Here is a 24,326-nt window from a genome sequence, read left to right as displayed (position 1 = left end):
TCATCCTGGGGACACGGGGTGGTTGGGGACAGGGCGACTGGGGGGGCCCCTGGGACTGGCGGGGCTGCGGGAGGGCTCTGGGGGGGGCAGCAGCGGTGGCAGGGTGGGGGCAGGATGCCTGGGTGCTGGGGGTGCTGGGTGCCGTGTCGGGGTGCAGGGCAGTGTCCCGTGACGGGGCACTACAGGAGGGACGGCAGCAGCCATCTGCACTGGGGCTGGACGGGGTGACCCCCCCAAAACCCCCCACCCCAGAGCCTTGCTCCCCACTCCCGCCCCCCCCAGCGGGGTCAGGCACCGGGAGGGGGACACGGAGCCACCGACCAGAGCAGGGGAGGGGACGTGGGAGACCTCAGCCCCGTCCCCACCCCTGGGCCAGCGCGCAGACGGCCGTACGATGTCGGGTGTCACCCCCCCCGCAGTGTGTCCCCCCACATCCCGCTGAGGACCCAGAGACCCGTCCTGGCCACCTGGGACTGGGGAAGGGAGTGCCCCCCCCTGCCCTCCTGTACCCAGACGAGCAGGGACAGCGGGTTCTGGGACACTTTATTAGGCAGAGCCGGAGTGGCCGAGGGCCACCGTGGGGGGGCCCTGGGGACCCCGGGGCTGCAGAGCAGCGACAGCCAAGCTGGGAGCCAGGGAGGGACGGAGGGGGTAACGGGGGGACCCCGGGGATGAGCGCGGGGCCGGGGGGCTCCGGGTCGGGGCCATGCGAGGCAGAGGTGACGCGGGGGGGCAGAGGACGGGCAGCGGCGCAGCGGAGCCGCGGGGGCAGGAGGTCGCTCAGGAGCCCTGTGGGGAGAAGAGGGGGTGAGCGCCGGGATGGGGGACGGCACGTCCCCAGGGCTCTGCACCGGTGCCAGTGGGGGACACGCTCCCGCCGGACGTGCTACCCCCAGGTGCGGGGGGGACCCCGGCCCACGCAGGGAGCGGGGAGCGGGGAGGGGGGGGACAGACGGTACCTGCAGCCCGGGGATCGGGGCGCCCTGAAACACAGAGAGACCAGGTCAGCGGGGGTGCAGGAGACGCCCCGGGGCCACCCCCCCAGTGTCCCCCCACTCACCTTCTTGCGCACGTAGAGGCCGAGTCCCAGCGCCAGGAAGATGAGCCCCAGCACGAAGCCCCCCACCCCCGTCAGCATCTTGCTGCGGGCGCCGTCCAACTGCAGCTCTGCGGGGCCCAGAGCAGGGGGTCAGGGCTGGGGGGGCCCGGCCCCCTCCCCACCCGCCCCAGGGGCCGCACAGGGCCTTACCCCAGCGCTGGCTGATGGGGTGCTGCAGGCTGACGTGCTCCACCTGGCACGTGTAGGTGTCCCCACGCTGCGGGGTGGTTTCCAGCATCACCAGCACCTGGTAGGTCCAGTCTCCGTTGGGGATCACGTCCGTGGACACCACGCGCTCCGTCTCCTCCCGCCCGTTCTGGAACCACTTCACCTCGATCTGCGCCGGGTAGAAATCCATCACGGCACAAACCAGCCTGTCGATCTGGGGCAGGGAGCTCGACTGCACGGGGTAGATTTCCACCTCGGGCGGGACTGGGAGAGAGCAGGAGGGCGCTGGGCCGCGGCTGGGGACAGAGCCCCGGGGCCGCCCCGCACGCCTGCCCCCAGCCTGGCCCAGCGCTGGCCCCGTGCTCCCCACGCAGGACGTGCCCAGGGAGGGGCCAAGGGACTCGCGCCCCCAGGGAAGGGCGCAGGGGCTTTGCTGGGGGCTGCCCGGGGCCCTGCCCCAGCACGGCACGGACACGCTCTGCCCGCTGCGAGCCCGGGGGCTCGGCTTGTGCCCGGCCGGGGGCAACGTGCGGCCACACGCTCACCTTTCCTCTCCGTGATGAAGGGGGTTGAAACCTGGTAGTTGTACCGGCAGAACGTGTCCACCGAAGCCCGTTCATCATCCAGTAAGTCTGGCAGGCTGTTGAAGTACTGGGCTTGGGGCTCACCCAGGGGGGTGTCGGCCACAAAGAGCCCCACATCACTGTCGAAGTGCAGTAACTGCTCCCGGTTGTGGATGTACCTATCCACATACCTCACCTGCTCGGTGCCGTTGAGGTATTGACACTCAGCCTCACCCATCGCCAGGAAAACCCCTGTGTGGGCAGGGAGACCATCACGGGGGGGCAGGGAGGCAGCAGGGAGCCCCCTCCCCATCCCCAGCCTCCTCCCGGCTGGCCCCACAGCCCCACAGCCGCCATAGGGCCGGCGCTGGGATCCTGCCCCCCAGGGCGCCAGTTCTCAGCCTGGGCACTGGGGAGAGCTGGGGGGGACAGAGCCCCGGGGAAGGGGGGGCAGGAGGGAGCCGGGGCACAGCTGAGCCCAGAGGCTGCTCCTGGGCTGCAGCAGCGGGGGGAGCGTCTCCCCCACACGCAGCACCCCCCACCCCAGAGCCCCCCGGGACACGGGGGGGCCCATCCCCACCAACAGCCTCCCCGTGCCGGGGCTCTGAGCTCACCCGAGGGCTCCTCGCCACCAGCCACGTGGGCTCCCAGCACCACCAGTGCCACCAGCACGGCCCCAGCTCCCAGGACACGACCAGTCTCCATCGCTGACACAGCAGAGGCTGGGCAAGTGCTGGGACCCCCGAGCCAGCCGCACTCTGCCCGCTCGGGGAATGGCCCCGCTCCTGCCCAGTGAGCGACTGGGAGTCCCAGTGAGGCCCAGTGAGGAGCGAGGCTGGGCAGCATCACCCGTCACCAGGCAGAGCCGGGCCCCGCAGGGCTCCCCGCGACACTTGTCCCTCGCTGGAGCAGTGGCCCCCAGGCAGCGGTTGCCGGCCCCAGGCAGCGCTGGGGCTCCCCGGGCTCGGCGACCCCAACCTGCCCCCTCCCCAACAGCCTCTGCAGGGGGGTGCAGGGCCCAAGGTCAAAGGTGAAGCCCCGCGGGACCCTGCCTGGGCGTCCGTCTGTCTGTTTGCTCTGCAGGGTGCCCTGAGCTGCTGCTCTGCCCGGGAACAGCCGAGTCAGCCTCGGGGCTCCCTCCTATTGGGTCAGAGTCCGGGGGGCCCTGTCCCCCAGGCACGGGGGGCCCCCAGCACTCAGCACAACGCCTGCCCCTCGCCTGGTCCCGCTCTCGCTGCCGCTGCCAGGAGAGGCGATGGCCGGGGGTCGGGGCTTCCCGCTGGCGCTGCTGGCAGTGCTGACCCTGCCGGGCGCTGGGGCTGGGGGCAGAGGTGGGGCGGGGGGTGCCCCGCACCCGGGGGGGGCTGGCACCGGGGCAGGATCGGGCCCTGGGTCAGGGCGTGGGCAGCTCCGTCCCTGCAAGTGCGGGGTAAGATCTAAGGCAGAGATTCACCCTGGGAGGGGGGGGGAGGCCCTGGCACAGGTTGCCCAGAGGAGCTGTGGCTGCCCGCTCCCTCGAAGGGTTCAAGGCCAGGCTGGACGGGGCTTTGGGCAACCTGGGCTAGTGGAATGTGGCCCTGCCCATGGTGGGGGGTGGAACTGGATGATCTTTAACCTCCCTCCCAACCCAAACCAGCCTGTGGTTCTGTTTGTGCCCGTCGGTAGATGCTCGTCACCTGGGCCGATGTCCCCGACACCTTTAGAGGTCCTAAGCCCGGCCTAACCTTTGGCAGCTGTTACCATGGTTACCGATCCATCCCTACCCCTTCACCTCTGTCCTGCTGCCTGTCTCCATCCCTCCCCTCCGCTGGGGTAACAGGGTGAGGGTCGTCGCTGGCACAACAGCCCACAAGCTCCGGTGACTACCCCGGGGCTGAGTCTGGGAGTTCCAGTTTGTCCCGTTCCCCCCTCAAATCCAGTTCAAAGCTCTCCCTGAGCCCAGCTCACTCCTGCCCCGAGACCCTTCTGCCCCTCTGGGACAGGAACATCCCATCTGATGCCAAAAGCTCTGGCGACCCGTGACTGAACCATCCAAACCCCACCAGTAACCCCAGTCCCGGAGCCACCAGTTCATGTGTTGAGTTCTCCCGTGATCTCCCTCATCCATCCCCGACGCAACCGAAGGGACAGAGGAGACACAATTTGCACCCCCAACCCCTTAACCAGTTTCCCCAAGGCCCTGAAATCTCTCGTCGTTCATTTTGGGCTACTCCTGGTAATATTATGGCTACCTACCGGAAAAACTCAGCGTGGGTGCTGGGCTCTCACTGGGGGCGGGAGTTTGGCCGGGAGATGCTTCACCCCAGCCCCAGCGACCTCCCTGTGGTGGGTCCCCACTCCACTGACCCTTCGGGGGGTCTTTTTAGAACTGGTTTTAATACCTGGTCTAGAGCGACCCGGCCTTGGTGGACCTTCATCTTCCTCCTGACTCATTTTCTTCCTATTTCTCTGCTTCATTCACAAGCTCCAGGGCCCCGTATCTGTTGGGGAGGGGCACCACGGAGGGTGAGGGAGGGCGGGGGGGGGGGATTTTCCTCCCTCCCTGAGCAGGGAGCAGTTCCCAGCCTCCCCCATCCCTTAGGTCCCTCCTTCTGCAGGAGGGTGAGGGATCTCCTGCCTCTTCTGGAGCCTCCACTCGCTCCTGTTCCTTCAGGGGTGTCAAGGTGCTGCCCCACCCTTCCGCACTCCCAAAAACGAATCTTTCCACCTTTTTTCTGAGCTCCGCCAGGGGCTGAGCAGCTCATCCAGCTGATCCCGGCGCACACGGGGGGTGTCACCGCCGCGCTCCGACAGCAGCGACAGGCCCAGGCGCTCCCGCAGCTCCGGCCGCGTCACATCAGAGTCCCGGAACCGTTCAGGGTGGAAAAGCCCCTCGGGGTCATCGAGTCCAACCCTCAGCCCCACTCTGAAGTTCTCCCCTGCCCCACATCCCCCCCCAGCTCATCCAAACGGCCCTTAAACCCCCCCAGGGGTGGGGACTCCACCCCCTCCTGTCCAGCCTGACCCTCCCCTGTTGCAGTTTCAAGCCGTTCCCTCTCGTTCTGTCACTAATCCCCTGGGAGCAGAGACCAGCCCCAACCTCTCCACAACGTCCTTTCAGGGAGCTGCAGAGAGTGATGAGGTCTCCCCTCCCCTTCTCCTCCTCACACTGAACAGCCCCAGCTCCTTCCATCGCTCCTCACAGGATTTATTCTCCAGCCCCTTCCCCACCTCGTTGCCCTCCTCTGCCCTCGCTCCAGCCCCTCGAGATCTCTCTGGGATTGAGGTGCCCAAACCTGGACACAACCCTCCAGGTGTGGCCTCACCAGTGCCGAGCACAGGGGGACTGTCACCTCCCTGTCCCTGCTGGCCACGCTGGTGCTGGTACAAGCCAGGATGCCGTTGGCTTTCTTGGCCACCCGGGCACGCTGCTGGCTCATTACCAACCCCCCCCAGGTCTGACTGGCAGCTCCAGCCACACCTCCCCGAGTCTGTAGCCACACAGGGGGTTGTTGTGGCCCAAGGGCAGGACCTGGCACTTGCCCTTGTTGAAGCTCATCCCGTTGTTGGCCACTGATCCAACCCATCCAGGTCTCTCTGCAGACCCTCCCTGTCCTCGTGCAGATCGACTCTCCCGCTTCACGCGGGGTCCCCTGTGACCTCACTGGTGACACCCTCTATGTCCTCCCCCCCCCCACAGAGTGGGGTCACCCAGCACAGCCCCACACTCGGGTTTGGGGCCCCCGTGGGGCACAGCGGGGCCTTTCCTGCCCCCCCCCCAGGCGCTGTGGGGCCGGGCTGAGCCCAGGCTCTAGGCCAGCACTAACTCCTGGGGTGTCCCCAGGCCCCCCCCCGAGGGGACAATGTTCCCCAAGTGCCGGGTGGAGCTGGGGGACCCCAACGTCCTGCCCTGCTGCGTGGGCAAGTTCTGCCCCCCCCCACCCCTTCCAGGCTCTGAGCCCCCTCCCAGCACCCCCCAGGGCACGTGTGGGACCAGCACTGGCCCCACTTGCCCCAGGCCAGGGGTGTGGGGTGGCCCCAATGCTCCATCCCACCGGGGGGGGGGGCCTGGGGTGTCTCCTGTGCAGGGGGCGGGGGCTGCCCCTGCTCCCACATTGACCTTGGCTGTGTTTTAGGGTGCCCCGTTCTCCCCCAGCACCCCCAAAATCACTCCAGCACCTGGGGGGGTTCCTTACCCCCCACCCTAGACCCCCCCAGTCCCCACCTGGGCCCCCCCCACCCTCACAGGGGGCACTTCGACCCCCCCAGAGCTCCTAGGGGGCACTTCAACACCCCCAGAGCTGTCGGGGGGCACTTCAACCCCCCCAGAGCTCCTAGGGGGCACTTCAACCCCCCCCAGAGCTCCTAGGGGGCACTTCAACCCCCCCCAGGGCTGTCGGGGGGCACTTCAACCCCCCCCAGGGCTGTCGGGGGGCACTTCAACCCCCCCCAGAGCTGTCGGGGGGCACTTCAACCCCCCCCAGAGCTCCTAGGGGGCACTTCAACCCCCCCCCAGAGCTGTCGGGGGGCACTTCAACCCCCCCCCAGAGCTGTCGGGGGGCACTTCAACCCCCCCCAGAGCTGTTGGGGGGCACTTCAACCCCCCCCCAGAGCTGTCGGGGGGCACTTCAACCCCCCCCAGAGCTCCTAGGGGGCACTTCAACCCCCCCCAGGGCTGTCGGGGGGCACTTCAACCCCCCCCAGGGCTGTCGGGGGGCACTTCAACCCCCCCCAGAGCTGTCGGGGGGCACTTCAACCCCCCCCAGAGCTCCTAGGGGGCACTTCAACCCCCCCCCAGAGCTGTCGGGGGGCACTTCAACCCCCCCCAGAGCTCCTAGGGGGCACTTCAACCCCCCCCCAGAGCTGTCGGGGGGCACTTCAACCCCCCCCCAGAGCTGTCGGGGGGCACTTCAACCCCCCCCAGAGCTGTCGGGGGGCACTTCAACCCCCCCCAGAGCTGTCGGGGGGGCACTTCAACCCCCCCCAGAGCTGTCGGGGGGCACTTCAACCCCCCCCCAGAGCTGTCGGGGGGCACTTCAACCCCCCCCCAGAGCTGTCGGGGGGCACTTCAACCCGCCCCGAGCTGTCGGGGGGCACTTCAACCCCCCCCAGGGCTGTCGGGGGGCACTTCAATCCCCCCCCAGGGCTTAAAGGGAACTGGGGGGGTGAAGCTGCTCAGCCTCTCTCCCTCAGATTGGAGAACTCATGAAGCTCCTGCTGAGGGGAATCAGGGAAACGTAACCCCCAATTTTTTAAAAAAATAATAAAAAAAAAAAGAAGATTCAGGACATTTTTAACCCGTCCATCCCACCTCTACACCCAGAAATACCCCGGAGCAGATCCCGCTGGGGCACCTGAGACTCCAGAGGTGGCTGGTGAGAGGCAAAACGGCTTCCCAGGAGCTGGGGGGGTTTGTTTTGGGGGGGTTTGGGTTTTTTTTTTTTTTTAACCCGCGCCGAGCGGCCCGGCTCAACTCGAATAATATTTTCTTTATTTACATGTTAAAGAATCGAAAGGTTCGAAACATACAGTAAGATGAAAACACGGCTCTAAGGGTCTAAAGAGTGGAGGGGGGGGGGGCGCGAAGGGGCAGGGGGGGGCGGGAAGGAGAAGGAAAAAAAAAACCCAACAAAAAAAAAAAAAAGTAGAAAAAAAATTATACAGTCAACGTAAAAAACAGGCGGCCCCTCCCTCCCCCCTTCCCCGCGCGGGAACATGCTGCCCTGATCGTCGGCCGGGTGGGGGGGGGACGGGGGGGGGGTGTTTGTTTTTTTCTTTTTTTTGTTTTTTTGTTTTTTTTCTTTTTTTTGTTTTTATGTACAAGGCGCATCCCGGGACCCCCCCCCCCCCCCCCCCCCCCGCCAGCACGACGCGGCGCAAATAAATTAAAAATCCTCCAGAGATGAGGGAAATTTGGGGGGGGGGGGGCGGCGGCTTCCCCCCCCCCTTCTCCCTGGGGGGGTGGGTGAGGGCGGGGAGGGGCCGGTGAATGCAAACTGGGGACTCTCAACCCCCCCACCCCTCCCTGGGATTATTTTTTTTTTTCTCCTCTTTAATTTTTTTTTTTAATTATTTTTAAAAGCGCTTTTTTTTTTTCCCTGTTTTTCCTTTTTTTTTTTTTCCTTGTATTTTTTTTTGTTGTTTTTTTCTTAAAAACCCCAAACTTTTCCCCTTTGGAAAAAATCCCACAAGTCAGAAAGAAAAAAAAACCCCCAAAAAACCAAGAAAAAAAAAAAAAACAATAAAACAACAAACAGTAAAACCTGCTGGGGAGGGGGAGGAGGGGAAGGGGGGGTGGGGGCCAACCCCGCAGCCAGGCCCCCCCCCCAACACCAGCCTGTAAACACTGCCCCCCCCCCCCCCCCCCCACCTCTCTCAGCACCCCAAGAGTCCGTTCAGGCAGCGGCGTGGGGGGGGGCTCCCCCATACCCCCCAATTTCCCCCCCCAGGGAGGGAGTTTCTCCTATACCCCCCCCCCAAATTTCACCCCGGGGGGGGGGGTCTCTTGCCAAGTGGAGGCCCCTCAAGAGTCCGGTTCAACCTGGGTCCGGGCCAGCAGAACCTTTTCCGAACTTGCCCAGCGCTTCCACCCGGTAGCCGCCGCTGTGGAAGGGGGGTTTTGGGGGGCTGGGGGGGGGGGGGGGGGGGGCGCGGGGGGGGGAGTTTCAACGCCGTGTGTGTGTGGGTGTCCCCCCCCCCCTCTAACCCGAATCCGAATCGCTGGTGTCCGAAGAGGAGGAACTGGAACTGGAGCTACTGGAATCCGAACTGGAACTGGAGGCGCTGAGGCGGGAAACAGCCACTTGTTGAGCCGATTCCGGTTTCTCGTTGGCTGCAAAATAACCCAAAAAGACGGCGATTTAGGCACAATCTGGGATAAATATCTGGTTAATAAAAAAGAAAAACCAGCACTCACCCTTCTTGGGGGGCTTCTTGGTGGAGTTGAGTTGGCCGCTGACGTCTTGCAGCCGCTTCTCCAGCTCCCGCTTCTTCTCCAGCGCCAGCTCCTCTTTCGTCTTCCCCACCGGCTTCTTCATGGCTATAAAAAAAATAAATTAATTTAGGCTCAACCCGCCCCCAAAAAAAAAATAATTAATAAGCTTCAGGGCGGCGCTTACTTTCGCTGTAGGGCTTGCGGGGTTTTTTCCGCAAGCAGGAGAGGACGTAACGTTCCAGCTCCCGCAGCGTGGAAGGTTTGAGGGTTTCGAAATCGATTTCGATCTCTTCGGGGTTGGAATCGCGGAGGGAAGGTTCCCGCGATTGGATGATGTGAACCACCCGGCCTAATTTTTCACCCGGTAATTTGTTGATGTCTAAACTGAGTTGACGTTTTTCATCGTAAGTCATGGGTTTGCTCTCTTCTTCTTCTTCGGAATCGTAAAGCGCCGGCGGAGGGGGCAGCGCCGCTTTCGCTGCTTTTTTCGAGGAATTCCTGCGGGGAGAAAATAATAAAAAAAAAAAAAAAATCACGCCGCGGCGTGAAAAGCTGCTAAAAAAGATAAAATAATATAATAAATCCCCTCCCGTGGGGGTCACAGCGCTCAGACAGGGTTTGGCTTGTTGTGATTGTTTCCTCGCCACGGTCGCTCCGCCGGGGAAAGAGTCATCACAGGCACTTGATTCACCCCAAAAATAGCAGCACCCCAAAAATAAACACACACCCCCCCCCGCCGCACTCACTTGGAGCTGCCGCCGCCTCCCCCGCCGCCGCCGCTGGCTTTTTTGGCTTTACGGAGCTGGGCCTGACGCGCCCGGGCTTCCTCGTCGCCTCCCCGAGGTTTGTGCTTTTCAGATTTCTTCTTTTTTTTCTTTTCTCGCTTCTTTTTAGGTTTGGAAACGGGGCCCTGTGAGAGGGCAGCCAGCTGCTCGTGCACGGCCCGCAGCTGTGGGGGGAGACAGGGGGGGTGAGGAGGACACGGGGAGCGGGGCTGGGGGGGGTTTGGTGGGTGGGTGGGGGGGGACAGCGTGGACCCTGCTCCGACCCCTCACCTGCTCCTGCAGCTCGGCCAAGCGGTTGGCGCGTTCCTCCTCCGAGTCGGAGCTCTCCTCGCTCTCCGAAGAGCTTTCGCTGCTGCTTTCGTCCTCGTCGTCGTCTTCGTCGTCCTCATCATCCTCATCTTCATCGCTGGAAGATTCCTCGGAGGAGGATTTGGAGAGGGCACCGGCAAGAGGAGCCGACACCGAGGGCGGGCTGGAGTCCTGCGGTTCATCCGGCATCTTGGCGTAGCTGAACTCGAAAACGTCCTGCGAGGGGGAACGGGGTGAGCGTGGAAAATCGGGGAGGGGGGTTATTTTGGTGGGATTTAGGGGATGGGGGTGGGTTACCCTGCTCACCTGCAGTTTACGAGCCATAGCCACCACGTCGTGGTCGGGGGGGTTGTATTTGTAGCAGTTGGAGAACATTAACCGGACGTCGGCGGCGAATTCTTGAGCGTCGTGGTAGTCCCGGTTCTCCATCTTCCGCTGCGGGGAGGAGAAAAAAAAAAAAATCGGTTGGAAGGGGGGAAGCCACACACAAAAAAAGCCCCAGAATCCCCCTAAAAAACTCCAGCGGCCCCACCTTGATGGTGCTGAGGTCCATGGGGTGCTTGATGATCTCGTGGTAGTCGTGCAGCCCCAGGGCCGAGGCGTCGACGGGTTTGTAGAAGGGCCAAGCGTAGGCCGCGTGTTTCTTGGAAAGCAGCTCCTTGAGGATCCCGTTGCAGTATTTGAGCTGTTCCGATAATTTGCCCTTTTTAGAGGTTTGATGCTGTTGCGAATCCGGTAAATCTTTCTTGGGGGGTTTGATGGGGCGGCCGCTCTCCCGTCGGGCGGGGATTTTGGCCGCTTTGGCTTCCAGCAGCGTGGCCGAGGGCGAGGACTCTCCGCTGGTGGCGATGATGGCCGTGGTGGTGGGGGTGGTGGTGTCGGCTTTCCGCTTCACGCCCTTTTTCTAGCGAAAAAACCAAAGAAAAACCATAAAAACACACCGTGAGGTTGCAAAAAAGGGAAAAAAATCAGCCGGAGGGAGGTGAATTTTCTCCTCGTACCTTGGCCACGGGCTGGGTGGGAGCGGGCGCAGCCAGGACGGCCGGGGAGGAGGTGGAGTGCAGCGACTTGAGGAGCGGCGCGGAGATGACGGAAGGGTGGGGAATGTTGACGATGGTGGTTGGGATGTCGGGGCTGGGGGTGTAGACGGCGGTGTGGGACACCGAGGAAACAGCCGGCACTTGTTGAGCAGCCGTAAGTCCCGCCAGGAGAGCTGGGTTGAATAAAAAAAAAAAAATAAAATAAAAGCCAATCCCCTCTTGTCTCCCCGTTAGTGAGGAGTTGGGGTCTCCCCCACCTGAACAATCATCCGGCTGCGGGTGACGTCACCGTACCTGCTGCCCGGGACGCTCCCTTCTTATGGCTGTTCTTAGCCACCGGCACGACGATCTCCTGTTCTTCTGGAGGCATCTGAGCCACCTTCTGCAGGAAAATCTTCTCCAAGGTTTGGGCCATCAGCACAATATCATCCGTGGGCTGAAGGAACAACGGGAAACGACGTCAGAAACCACCGAGGAGGTACCACGGGACTCCCTGGTGACACCCAACCCGGCTCTCACCTTGTTGTAGATGTAGCAGTTGGTGAACATGGTGTTGAAGTCCTGCATGCACTCCGCAGCCCCCCAATAATAGTTGTTTTCCAAGCGGCGCTTGATTGTCCCCATATCCATGGGCTGCTTGATGATTTTGTGGTAATCCTGGCAAAAAAATAAAACAACAAAAAAAAAAAACCAACGATCAGGGATGTTACCGGTGGCTCTGTCGCGCTCAAACCTCCCCGGTGTCACCCTCAACCTCACCAGCCGCCCGCTCACACACCAGCGCTCTCACTCGTGGCACAGGCAGGGGGTGAAATTGGGGGGGGGGGTTTTTTCAAGAAATCCCCCCCAGCCTCATTTATCCCTTTTCCCCGGGAAAAGCGTGTGTGTGTGCGTGGGGGGGGAGTTTTCCTAAATCACAGGGCAGGGGGGAACCCTACGCTACGGGGGACGGGCGCCCCGCGGCGTCGCCGTCGGAGAAGCAGGATGGGGCTTGCGGGGAGGGAGCGGTGGTGGTTAAAAAAAAATAATAATAAAAAAAAAAATCTAACGCTAAATTTAAGAGCAAAACCTACGTGGAAATTACCTCCGGGCTTTAACTCCTTGGGCGCCACAGGTGCACGGGGGGGCTGGCGTTTAATATTGGGGTCACAAGATGTCTTCTCTAAATTCATAGATGGGAATCTGCAAAACGCATTCAGGGGACAAGAGATTAGGTGGGGAAGCGTCCGGGGTTCGTCTCTAGAGCGGCTGCGTCACCTCATCCATACTTTTGTAAGGGACATCGGGATGAAAAAAAAAAGGGGGGGGTGGCAGCTGCTCTGAGGATGTCCCCAAGACCAGCCCGGACGCCTACAAGGGGCTGAGAGGGGTTGGGGAGGTGGGGGGGGGGAACGTGATTAAATCCTGCCCAGGCACCTGCATCTCTACGACCGAGCCCCCGGGAGGGGGAACGGCGCCGGCCCTGGCACCCTCAGGCTTGGGGGGCTGGGAGTGGGGGGGCGGGGGCTGAAAGATTGGGGTGGGGGCCACCCCACATTTGGGGGGAGAATTTAGCCTAACACCCCCTGCCTGCACGTGCCAGCGTGGGGGGGCGGGGACACAAGCAGAAAAGGGGACACACACACACACACACACACACACACGCGCGCAGACACACTCGTGCGCGCCCCGGGGGTGCCCTAATTTCTCCCACATCCCCCCCCCCCCCCCCCCGCCGCCCCCCCCAACCCCAACCCCTTCCACATCCCTCAACCCCCCTCTCGTCGTTACCGGCAGGCCCAATTTGACGGCGTCGACGGGTTGACGGAAAGGCCAAGCGAATTGATGTTTCCAGAGAGCTTTCATCACCACTTTGTGCAGATATTGCAGTTGGTTGGTGATCCGACCCGGTTTCTTGGGATTGGAAACCTCCGGGGGAGGTGGGTTCACCTGGGGGGATTGCAGGGCCGGGACTGACGCCATGGTGGGACTCTCGAAGCCCTCGTAGAGGAGCGAGGGTTTGCGGATCCGCTTGCCGGGGGTCGATTCCGTCGCCAGGCCCATGAGCCCAGCATTGCCCTCCCCCAGAATCCTAAAAAAAAAAAAAAAAAAAAGGAGAAACACGGTTAACGAGGCAGCTCCGCCGCCCCACCGCTCAAAATTAAACTAAAAAATAATAATTAAAAAAAAAAAAACGCCACGGCGTCGGGTCGCGGCGCTCCCAGGAGAAACCCCCACAAAAATCCTCTCGCTCCCGCCGCCGCGCTCCAAAAACGCCATCGAATCTCCCCAAAACCGTCGACTCCCAGTTCGCCAAAAACCCATTTTTTTTTTTTTTTTTTTACCCCCCCCACCCAAAAACCCGGAGGTTGGCGCGGGTCCAAGCTCGGCCTCAAACAAAAGACGGCGCAGGAGGGTGACGGCGCGTCGAAGCGACGGTGACGCTCGTCGGTGTCACCGGTTTCTTCCGAGGCCACCGGCTGGAGCTCCGGGGCGGTGAAACCCCCCCACGAAAACGTTACGTCAGCGCTCGGGGCTGAGATTTTGGGGGGACAAAATCCTGTTCTCGAGGACCCAAAACCATTCCCGGGAGTCTCGGGGAGGCGGCGGCGGCGCTACGCTCGCAACTGATGGCTGGTGTTGATTTATGGGCTAAAAAATCAGCTTTTTAGAGCAACGAGCGATGTTTGATGGCGACGGCCACCGGCTGAAAGTACCGAAATAGGCACAAAAAAAGGAAAATTTTGTCGCTGAGGAAAACCACGGTGGAACCGGGGACCCTCGAGGCACCCAAGCGAAGGCTCCGGAGGTTTCCGGAGCGCGCGGGCAGCGGCGAAAACCGGCTCTTGGGCGAATTTTTGAAGTTGGGGAACCCCCCCGCGTTGGCCTGAGCTGACCCACGGGTGACTGTGACCCACGGGCCTGTGTGATTGTCCCCTCCCAGGCCACCCCCCGTGGCTGTCACCCAGCGCTTGGCACGGCGGGACCTTTCCTCAGGGCCAAGGGCACGGGCTCAAGTGCAAAGGACGGCGGGGTGGCCCCCCCGTGACCCTGTCACGGGGGTGGGGGGAGCCCCCAATCCCCCCCTCCACCCCCTCACCGTGGGTTGGAAGCAGCGTCTCCCGTGGGGTCCGTCTGTCTGTCCCCAGAAAAAGCGAAGCCGGAGCAAAAACCCGACCCCTCAAAACCACCGCGGATTACCCCCCCCCCCCCCCCCCAAGATTTCGTGTCACGGCCACAACCCACGCGTGACACCGACCGAGCCACCCCCACGGCGCCGGGACCTACTTGCTCTGGGGATTCACATTCTGCAACATGCCGGCGGCTGCGTGTCCGGCCCGCGGTCCCGGCCGTCCTTCTTCTCCTTCTCCTCCTCCTCCTCCTCCTCCTCCACCACCACCTCCCGCCGCCGCCGTCTCCTCCGACGACCCCCCCACTTTGCCCGGCGAACGGTTCGGCGGTACCGGCCCGGTGGGGGCCCCCCCCCGTCAGCGCATCACCGAGCAACGGGGAGGGGGGACGAGCCAGGCGCCCCCTCCCCTCCCCCGGGCAGGGCGCGGCCGGGCGGGGCGGGCCTCAAGCAGCGGCGGCGGCGGCTCCTCCAGCCGGGCGCGGCGGCGGCGGCGAGCGGCGGCGACACCGGATCATCCACCGGCCTTCACATGAGCGGACGCGGAGAAAATGGCGGCGGGGAGTTGTAGGGCGGGAGGGGGGGGATGTAGTGGGGCGCTGGGATGCGAAAAGGGGGGGCCCGGAGGGGTTGCGGGGGGTGTCCCCGTCTTCGGAGCCCCCGCTGGGCTCCTAAATCCTGCGCGATCCGGTCAATACAAGCCTCGGCGCTTCGGGAGGAGCCGGTTGCGTTGGCGGAGAGCGGGAATCAGGCGGGACGCGACGGTCCGGGAAGCGGATGACAGCGGATTGCAACGGGGAGTCACCGGCCGGGCTCCATCTTGGCTCCCTGAGGGGAGGAGGGCGGGAGCGGAGGGGGGGGGGGGGGGGGGGGGGGTGGAGAGGGGGGGGCCCCCTCACCGTTGGCCGCAGGCAGGGGTCGCTACGGAGGCCGGGGAGGGTCCGGCGAGCCCTCCGGGAGCGCGGAGGCGGGGGTTGGGCCGCCCGGCGGAGGATGGATCCGGTTTGGGGCCGCCCCCCGCGCGAACCGGGGCCGACCCGCTCCGTCCTTCGTCCCAGCGAAATGGCGCCTCTCGGCCTGCCCCCGGCCGCCCTTATATAGACACAAGCCGGCCGCTGATTGGTCGGCGGCGACGCTGACATCACCCCCCCCGCCCCTCCCCGGCCCACCGCGGCCTCATTGGGCGGAGGCAAGCCCGCCGCTCCGCTCCGATTGGCCGCGCCGAACGCCACTCACCCGCACCTCTCCCCTCCCCTCCCCTCCTTCCGCCCGGCGCTTCACCCGCCCATTGGCCGGCTCTGCCATTCGTTGCGACGTGATTGGCCGGCGGGTCACGTGAGGGGCGGGACGGGCGGGCGGAACCGGCCGTTGGCGGTTGTTGTCGCGCTCCCCGCGGCGGAGACGGGGGGAGACGGGGCCGGGAGGCGCCATTTTGTGCGGCGGCGGCGACCGCGGGTGGACAATGAACGCGACGCTTCCGGACGGCCCCGCCGCTTCCCCGCTACCCCCGGCGGTGCCGGGCACCGGGGGGGAACCCCCGTACCCGCCCTCACCCCCCTCGCGGGGGTCCCGCGGGCCTCAGGGGCCGGTTGAGCACCGGCGCCGCCGCGCTTCGGCCCCCCCCCCCCCCTCCAATCTTTCCCCCGCCGCACCGGGCTCCCTCCGCGGACACCCGGGAATCGCCGCCGCCCCACCCCGTCACGACACGCGGGGAGGGCGCCAACCCCCACGGACACGCCGCTGCTGTGGCCGCCGGGTGGGGCCCGACCGCGGGTGCTACACCCCCCCCCGCCCTCCTCCTCCTCCTCACCGGGGAGGGGGCTCACGGCGGCCCCGGGACCCCCACGCCGGCCGTGGAGGGGGGGGGGTGCTCGACCCCTCGCGGTCGCCCCACGAGAACCCCCAAACCCCTTCGCATTCCCCCCACGGAGGGGGGGGGGTCCCAACCTTCCCCCCTCCACACGAGCTCGCAGGACACGGGTGGGTCCCTGCCCGCTTTCCCCCCCCCCCCCCCCCCCCCCCCCCACGCCGTGACACAGCACTTGGGGCCCTGCCCGCCGCCGCCCCCGCGCGAACACCCAAACATGGCGCTTTTCGCCCCAAACCGCCGCCCCCGCCGCCGCGCACAAAGCCGCCCCGCCCTCCCGCCCCACCTGCCCGTCACCGCCGTCCTCGGCGTCCATTGGCCAGCGCGCCGCCGCGGGGGCGGGATCGCGCTTGACTGACAGCTCGCCACCAACACGTGATCTCCCCCCACACCCCCCCGCTCCCCAACGGGGGGGGGGGGAAGGGCGAGGTCGCCCCCCCCCCCACCATGTCACTCACCTGAGCCGCCCCCACGCGGGGCCGCGACCCCCGGTCCCGCTTCATCCGCCCCCGCTCCTCGCCCCCTCCCCCCCCCGCCCCAAAAAGCCCCGATTTGGGGGCAAAAAAGATTAAAAAAAAAAAAAAACATCCCAGGGCAGAAAAGGGAGCCACGCGCTACGTCACCCGCGCTCCGATTGGCTCCTCGCCGTCACGTGGGGCCCCCGCGGCTTCCCACGGCCCCATTCAAGCCCCCCTCCCCCGGGGCTCCGCGGGGTCCTAATGCCGGCCCCGCGCAAAGAGGCGGGGGGCGCAGCGCATGCGCGCTGCGGGGCTGCTGCAGCGGCTGCGATCCGGGGGTGCACCCACGGGGGGCCGTGACAGTGCAGTGGGTGCGCCCACAGGGTGGGGGGGGGGGGCCACGGCATTGTGGGGGTGTCAGGTATGGGGGGAGCACCCACGGAAGGCGGGGGGGGGGTGTTGCAGCAAGTCCCTGCGCCCACTCTTGGGGGGGGGGGGGTGCGCAGCGGCGCGGGGGGGGGGCAGCGTGCGGGACCGGGGGTGCGCAGGGTGCCAGGGGGGGCGCAGTGGGTGCAGTGGGTGCAGCACAGGCAGTGGGTGCAGCAGGTGCAGTGCGTGCAGCGAAGTGCAGCGCATGCAGGGGGTGCAGGGGGTGCAGCACAGGCAGGGGGTGCAGTGCGTGCAGCGAAGTGCAGCGCATGCAGTGGGCGCAGCACAGGCAGTGGGTGCAGGGGGTGCAGTGCGTGCAGCGAAGTGCAGCGCATGCAGCAGATGCAGCGCATGCGGCAAAGGGAAGCGCATGCAGCGAGCGCAGTGCAAGATGCAGTGCGTGCAGCAGATGCAGCGCGTGCAGCAGATGCAGCGCGTGCAGCAAGCCCAGCACGTGCAGCGGATGCAGTGGGTGCAGTGCGTGTGGCGAAGTGAAGCACACGCAGTAAGCGCAGCGAGTGCAGCGCAAGATGCAGTGTGTGCAGCAGATACTGTGCCTGCAGCAAGCCCAGTGCGTGCAGTGGGTGCAGCAGATGCAGTGTGTGCAGTGGGTGCAGTGAGTGCGGTGCAAGATGCAGTGGGGGCAGTGGGTGCAGTGCAAGATGCAGTGGGGGCAGCGCATGCATCAAGTGCCGTGCATGCAGTGGGTGCAGCGGGTTCAGTGCAAGATGAAGCGCGTGCAGCGGGTGCAGTGGATGCCATGGGTGCAGTGGGGTGGGTGCAGTGGATGCAGTGAGTGCAGCAGGTGCAGTGGGTGCAGTGGGATGGGTGCAGCAGGTGCAGCGGGTGCAGTGGGGTCGGTGCAGTGGGGTGGGTGCAGTGAGTGCAGTGGGGCGGGTGCAGCGGGTGCAGTGGCCGCCACGTCGTGCCTCCCCCCCCCCCCAGCAGCAACACCCCGCGTGGACGTGGGACACAGACACACACACACACACACACACACAGACACACACACACACACACACACACAGACACACACACACACACACAGACACACACACAGACACACACAGACACACAGATGCACACACAGACACACACACACACAGACACACACACACACACACAGACACACACAGACACACACACAGACACACACACACAGACACAGACACACACACACACAGACACACAGACACACACACACACACACACAGACGCGCACACACACACACAGACACACACACACACACACAGACACACAGACACACACACACACAGACACACACACAGACACACACACAGACACACACACACACAGACACACACACACACAGACACACACACAGACACACACACACACACACAGACACACACACACACACACACACACACACAGACACACACACACACACACAGACACACACACACACAGACACAGACACACACACACAGACACACACACACACACACACACAGACACACACACACACACACACACACACACAGACACACACACACACACACACAGACACACACACACACACACAGACACACACACACACAGACACAGACACACAGACACAGACACAGACACACACACAGACACAGACACACAGACACACACACACACACACACACAGACACACACACACAGACACACACACACACACACACACACACACACACACACACACACACACACACGGGGGGGGGGGGCGCTCATCCTCCTCCCCTAATTAACCAGCGCCCGTAATTAGGCCCCGCCGGGTCCGGGCGCCGCGCGGGGCCCTTCTCCCCAGCAACGCGTGACGGGGGGGGGCCGGGCCCCGCCATTGGCGCCGCGGCCGGGCCGGGTCCGCACCCGGCAGCACCCAGTGGGTGCCGGAGGCAGCGATGGGTGCGGCGGGAGGCAGCGGGGGGCTGGCGGCGCTGTGGGGGGTCCTGTGGGGGAGCCTGTGGGGGGCGCTGGGCGCCGCCGGCACCCACGGTACGAGGTCAGGGGGCGGGGGGGGGCGGGGACACGTGTGCGGGGGGGGGGGGCGAGTGCAAGGGGGGGTTGTGGGTGGGGTGGGGGGTGCAGGAGTGCAAGGGGGGTGCAATAGTGCAAGGGGGGGTTGGGGGGGTGTGCAATAGTGCAAGGGGAGGTGCACTAGTGCAAGGGGGGTGCAGGAGTGCAAGGGGGGGTTTGTGGGGGGGTGTGCACTAGTGCAAGGGGGGTGTAAGGGGGATTGTGGGTGGGGTGGGGGGTGCAATAGTGCAAAGGGGGTGCAAGGGGGGGTTGTGGGTGGGGTGGGGGGTGCAATAGTGCAAGGGGAGGTGCACTAGTGCAAGGGGGGTGCAGTAGTGCAAGGGAGGGTGCAATGGTGCAAGGGGAGCACAAGGGGGTGTGTGGGGTGCAGTAGTGCAAGGGGGGTGCAAGGGGGGTTGGGGGTGGGGTGGGGTGTTCACTAGTGCAAGGGGGGGTTGTGCGCTTGTACAAAGGGGTTGTGGGTAGGGTGGGGGTGCAGTAGTGCAAGGGGGGTGCAATAGTGCAAGGGGAGTGCAAGGGGGTTGTGGGTGGGGTGGGGGGTGCACTAGTGCAAGGGGGGTGCAATGGTGCGAGGGGTTGCGGGGGGATTCACTAGTGCAAGGGGGGTGCAGGAGTGCAAGGGGGGTGCAAGGGGGGTTGTGGGTGGGGTGGGGGGTGCAGTAGTGCAAGGGGTTGTGGGGGGGTTCACTAGTGCAAGGGGGGGTTGTGCGCTCGTGCAAAAGGGTTGTGGGTAGGGTGGGGGTGCAGAAGTGCAAGGGGGGTGCAGTAGTGCAAGGGGAGTGCAAGGGGGGTTGTGGGGGGGTGCAGTAGTGCAAGGGGCTGCAGTAGTGTGGGGGGTTGTGGGGGGGTTCACTAGTGCCGGGGGGGTCGTGCACTGGGGCACACGCCTGCGTCACGCCCGTGTCCTCGCACGGTGAGCGTGTGCCCACGCAGCCTTCGACCCCTGCCCACCGTGCAGGCAGGGGCCTGCCTGTACCCCTGCCCGCACCCCTGCCTGCACCCCCTCCTGCCTTCACCCCTTGCCCGTACCCCTGCCTGCACCCCTTCCTGTACCCCTGCCTTCACCCCCCCTGCCCGCACCCCTGCCCGCACCCCTGCCCGTACCCCTGCCTGTACCCCCTCCTGCCTTCACCCCCTGCCTGCACCCCTCCTGCCCATACGCCTGCCTGCACCCCTGACCGTACCCCTGCCTGTACCCCTGCCTGCACCCCCTCCTGCCTGCACCCCTGCCCGTACCGCTGCCTGCACCCCTGCCCGTACCCCTGCCTGCACCCCTTCCTGTACCCCTGCCTGCACCCCCTCCTGCCTGCACCCCTGCCTGTACCCCCTGCCCTTACCCTCTCCTGCACCCCCCCGTCCGCAACCCTGCCTGCACCCCTGCCCTTACCCCCTCCTGCCTGCACCCCCTGCCTGCACTCTCTCCATGACAGTGCCAGGCACCCTCCTGCCTGCACCCACTCCCTGCCTGCACCCCCACCCTTACCCCCCTCCTGCCCTTAACCCTGCCCTTACCCCCTCCCTGCCTGTACTCCTGCCTGCACCCCTGCCCTTACCCCCTCCTGCCCTTACCCTGCCCTTAACCCCTCCCTGCCTGCACCCCTGCCCTCACCTTGCCCTTACCCCCTCCCACCCTTACCCTGCCCTTACCCCCTCCCTGCCTGTCCTCTTGCCTGCACCCCTGCCCTTACCCCCTCCTGCCTGCACCCCTGCCCGCACCCCCTCCCTGCCCGCACCCCTGCCCTCACCCTGCCCTGCCCGCAGAGCCGCCGGCGCACGCTCTGGCCGAGGTGCTCTTCTGCCAGCCGGACATGCCCTCGCTGGGGCTGACCTTGACCTTCGACAACGACCAGCTCTTCTGGTTCGACTTCCCCGGCGCCCGCTGGACCCCGCGGCTGCCCGACTTCCCCCCGTGGCCCCCGGCCCTGGAACCCCCCGACCAGCTCCTCCGTGACGCCACGTTCTGCCAGAACCTGCGCCGGGCCATCACGAACGTGGCCACCGGCCTCCTGCCCGAGGCCAAGGGTAGGTGAAGGTGGGGCTGGCGTGGCCACCGGCTCTGCTCGCCAGCGGCCACCATTGACGTGGTCCCCAACATCCTCCTCTCCCAGTTGGAGTTGGGGGATCAGGAATTGGGTGGGTGGTGGCCACCAAAGAGTCCGTGGTCAATGGCTCCATGTCTGGATGGAGACCAGTGGCAACTGGTGGCCCTCAGGGGTCCATACTGGGACCAGTATGGCTCCAGATCATCAGTGACATGTGCCACCATCATCCCTTTGATGTGGTGCCCCACAAGCTCCTCTCCCAGTTGGAGTTGGTGGGTGAGGAATTGGGTGGGTGGTGGCAACCAAAGAGTCGTGGTCAATGGCTCCATGTCTGGATGGAGACCAGTGGCAACTGGTGGCCCTCAGGGGTCCATACTGGGACCAGTACGGCTCCAGATTGCCAGTGACATGTGCCACCATTGTCCTTTTGACGTGGTGCCTCCCAACCTCCTCTCCCAGTTGGAGTTGGTGGATCAGGAATTGGGTGGGTGGTGGCCACCAAAGAGTCGTGGTCGATGGCTCCATGTCTGGATGGAGACCAGTGGCAACTGGTGGCTCCAGGGGTCCATACTGGGACCAGTACGGCTCCAGATCATCAGTGACATGTGCCACCATCATCCCTTTGATGTGGTGCCCCACAAGCTCCTCTCCCAGTTGGAGTTGGTGGGTGAGGAATTGGGTGGGTGGTGGCAACCAAAGACCCAGCCTGGCTGAGGGCACCCTCAGTCCCACCCGCTCTGGGGCCATTCAAGGTCAGGTTGGACAGGGCTTTGGGCAACCAGATCTGGTTGGAGGTGGCCCCACTCATGACCTCGTTGACCTTCTAAGGTCCCTTCCAAGCCCAAACCCTTCTGAGATGCCACAGACGGGTCTTTGGGCAACCAGATCTGCTTGGAGATGGCCCTACTCATGGCCCAGGTGACCTTCCAAGGGCTCTTCCAACCCAAACCCTTCTATGATATTATGGATGCAGCTTTGGGCAACCAGATCTGGTTGATGGTGGCCCCACTCATGGCCTAGTTGACGTTCCAAGGTCCCTTCCAACCCCACACCCTTCTGACATGCCATGGATGGGGCTTTGGGCAACCAGATCTGGTTGGAGGTAGCCCAACTCATGACCTAGTTGACCTTCCAAGGTCTCTTCCAACCCAAACCCTTCTATGATATTACGGACGCAACTTTGGGCAACCAGATCTGGTTGGAGGTGGCCCCGCTTGTGGCCCAGGTGACCTTCCAAGGTCTTTTCCAACTCCAAACCCTTCTGAGATGCCATAGACGGGGCTTTGGGCAACCAGATGTGGTTGGAGGTGGCCCAACTCATGACCTAGTTGACCAACCAAGGTCTCTTCCAACCCCAACCCTTCTATGATATTACGGACGCAACGTTGGGCAACCAGATCTGGTTGATGGTGGCCCCACTCATGGCCTAGTTGACCTTCCAAGGTCCCTTCCAACCCCAAACCCTTCCGAGATGCCATGGATGGGGCTTTGGGCAACCAGATGTGGTTGGAGGTGGCCCAACTCATGACCTAGTTGACCTTCCAAGGTCTCTTCCAACCCAAACCCTTCTATGATATTACGGACGCAACTTTGGGCAACCAGATCTGGTGATCTGGTTGGAGGTGGCCCCGCTTGTGGCCCAGGTGACTTCCAAGGTCCCTTCCCCCCCCCCCCTCCCCATCATCCCGCCCCACCTCGTCCCTTCCCAACCCCCCGCAGGCATCCCGGTGGCCGACATCTTCCCGGTGCCACCGCCGGCGTTGGGTGAACCCACCACCCTGGTGTGTATGGTGAGCAACATCTTCCCGCCGGCGGTGGAGATCGCGTGGCAGGTGGACGGTGTCCCCGTCACCCGAGATGTCACCCACACCCACTACACCCCCACGGCCGACTTGGCCTTCGTCCGCTTCTCCTACCTGCCGGTGACACCCAACGCCGGTGACGTCTACGCTTGCGTCGTCACCCAAGAAGCCAACAACTCCTCCATCATCACCTACTGGGGTGAGCGCGGGGACACTGAGGGGACACTGGGGGGACACACCGGGGCTGGTTGTGACCCCCCACCCCCCTTTTTTAGTCCCCCAAAACCCCGACCCCGACGAGGTGCTGGAGACGGCGCTGTGCGGCGCCGCCATGGCCTTGGGCGTCCTCTTGGCGCTTCTCGGCGCCGCCATGTGCTGGGCGGCGCGACGGAGCACACACGGTACGGCCCGGACACGGCGGGGGGGGGGGGGGGGGACGGGACACCCCAAAAATTATGGGGTGGGGGCGCGTGGTTGGGGGGGGGGGGGAGGCGTCACCAAATCCCCTCTTTTGTGTGTGTCCCCCCCCTTAGGTTGAGCGCGGCGCAGAGGCCGGCGCAGCTCGGTGCAGGAGTGGAGCAATTAAACCCCTCGTTGGCGGCTGCGCCCCGTGTCCTCGTCTGTGTGTGTCGTCCCCCCCCCCCCACCCAGCGCCGCGGCGGTGGCTTCTCCGCTGTCTAATATTGGGGTTGAGCTGCGTCACGTATCCGCCCCCCCCCCCCCCCCCCCCAAAAAAAAAAGTTGTTCCGCAGGGACGTGCCTCAGTTTTCCCACTGCTAAAGGGTGCGATGGGGGGGGGGGGGACACACAGGGGTGGCTTCTCCGCTGGCTAATATTGGGGTTCAGCCAGGTTGCACCCCCCCGAAGCACCACCCCCAGGGTGGGTTTTTTTTTGGGGGGGGGAGGAGGAGGAGGAAGGAGCCGGCCTGTGCCCAGAAATGGGGGTGCTGGGGGTGCTGGGGCTGGTGCTGAGCTGCCGGGGGACAGGTAGGACACACACACACACGCATGGGGGTGCAGCGGGTTTTGGGGGACACCCCCCCCCTCCATGCACCCCCACGTCTGTCCCGCCCCGGAGGCGCCTTCCTGGTTTGGGGGGGGGGGGGGGGGGGGGGCTCGTGGCTTCTGGTGACCCCGTGAGGATGGTTTGGGGGGGGCGCTCAGGCCTGTGGGACCCTGGGGATGGTTTGGGGGGGCTCAGTTTTGGGGGGGGCTCACCTCAAGGTTTCTGGTGACGCCGTGGGGACAGTTTGGGGGGGCTCAGCCGCACTGTTGGGGTGACCCCGTGGGGACAGTTTGGGGGGGCTCAGCCCCGCCGTTGGGGTGACCCCATGGGGACAGTTTGGGGGGGCTCAGCCCCGCCGTTGGGGTGACCCCGTGGGGACAATTCGGGGGGGCTCAGCCCCGCTGTTGGGGTGACCCCGTGGGGACAGTTTGGGGGGGCTCAGCCCCACCGTTGGGGTGACCCCGTGGGGATAATTTGGGGGGGCTCAGCCCCGCTGTTGGGGTGACCCCGTGGGGACAATTCGGGGGGGCTCAGCCCCACTGTTGGGGTGACCCCGTGGGGACAGTTTGGGGGGGCTCAGCCCCGCCGTTGGGGTGACCCCGTGGGGACAATTCGGGGGGGCTCAGCCCCACCCTTGGGGTGACCCCGTGGGGATAATTTGGGGGGGCTCAGCCCCGCCGTTGGGGTGACCCCGTGGGGACAGTTTG

General features: G+C 64.6%; 4 protein-coding genes across 9 annotated transcripts in view; 2 read left to right on the top strand and 2 right to left on the bottom strand.

Annotated features, from left to right (window-relative positions):
* Positions 1–675, top strand: part of LOC141917303 (uncharacterized) — a 6,918-nt gene extending 6,243 nt beyond the window's left edge. Inside the window, exon 8 of the mRNA XM_074810412.1 lies at positions 283–675. Within this exon, the coding sequence (XP_074666513.1) occupies positions 283–675 (393 nt within the window). The remainder of the gene's footprint in view (positions 1–282) is intronic.
* The window catches only part of LOC141917380 (class II histocompatibility antigen, B-L beta chain-like), a 42,183-nt gene extending 39,021 nt beyond the window's left edge, over positions 1–3,162 (bottom strand). For 2 of the 3 annotated variants that reach the window (XM_074810538.1, XM_074810537.1), the window contains exons 1-4: positions 2,445–3,162; positions 1,813–2,082; positions 1,250–1,531; positions 1,061–1,167 (exon numbers count right to left, since the gene is read on the bottom strand). In XM_074810538.1, the coding sequence (XP_074666639.1) occupies positions 1,061–1,167; positions 1,250–1,531; positions 1,813–2,082; positions 2,445–2,676 (891 nt within the window). In that variant the 5' untranslated portion in view covers positions 2,677–3,162. Of the gene's footprint in view, positions 1–526; positions 790–959; positions 984–1,060; positions 1,168–1,249; positions 1,532–1,812; positions 2,083–2,444 lie in introns of those variants that run through there. The other variant, XM_074810535.1, reaches the window with a different exon arrangement.
* A 4,116-nt stretch (positions 3,163–7,278) lies between these two features.
* Positions 7,279–15,226, bottom strand: BRD2 (bromodomain containing 2). Of its 4 annotated transcripts, none has more exons than XM_074810529.1 (12): positions 14,145–15,226; positions 12,648–12,948; positions 11,397–11,534; positions 11,172–11,313; positions 10,839–11,050; positions 10,370–10,741; positions 10,144–10,272; positions 9,799–10,053; positions 9,490–9,653; positions 8,928–9,241; positions 8,726–8,848; positions 7,279–8,641 (listed from the first exon to the last, which is right to left on the bottom strand). In XM_074810529.1, the coding sequence occupies exons 1-12, from the start codon at positions 14,171–14,173 to the stop codon at positions 8,511–8,513; spliced, it is 2,310 nt and encodes a 769-aa protein (XP_074666630.1). In that variant the 5' UTR covers positions 14,174–15,226; the 3' UTR covers positions 7,279–8,510. The 4 variants fall into 4 exon arrangements, with proteins under 4 accessions (XP_074666630.1, XP_074666629.1, XP_074666631.1 ...); XM_074810528.1 differs by having other exon boundaries at positions 9,490–9,692; positions 14,145–15,154; XM_074810530.1 differs by lacking the exon at positions 14,145–15,226 and adding an exon at positions 11,951–12,059 and having other exon boundaries at positions 9,490–9,692; positions 12,648–12,811.
* Positions 15,227–18,633: 3,407 nt separating this feature from the next.
* Positions 18,634–23,218, top strand: LOC141917390 (class II histocompatibility antigen, M alpha chain). Its single transcript, XM_074810562.1, has 5 exons — positions 18,634–18,727; positions 20,531–20,791; positions 22,531–22,812; positions 22,889–23,014; positions 23,147–23,218. The coding sequence occupies exons 1-5, from the start codon at positions 18,634–18,636 to the stop codon at positions 23,149–23,151; spliced, it is 768 nt and encodes a 255-aa protein (XP_074666663.1). The 3' UTR covers positions 23,152–23,218.
* The last annotated feature ends 1,108 nt before the right edge of the window (positions 23,219–24,326 follow it).

The sequence above is a fragment of the Strix aluco genome, chromosome 37, assembly GCF_031877795.1.
Source record: "Strix aluco isolate bStrAlu1 chromosome 37, bStrAlu1.hap1, whole genome shotgun sequence".
In the NCBI taxonomy this organism is placed as follows: domain Eukaryota; kingdom Metazoa; phylum Chordata; class Aves; order Strigiformes; family Strigidae; genus Strix; species Strix aluco.
This window is presented reverse-complemented; position numbering and strand designations above follow the sequence as displayed.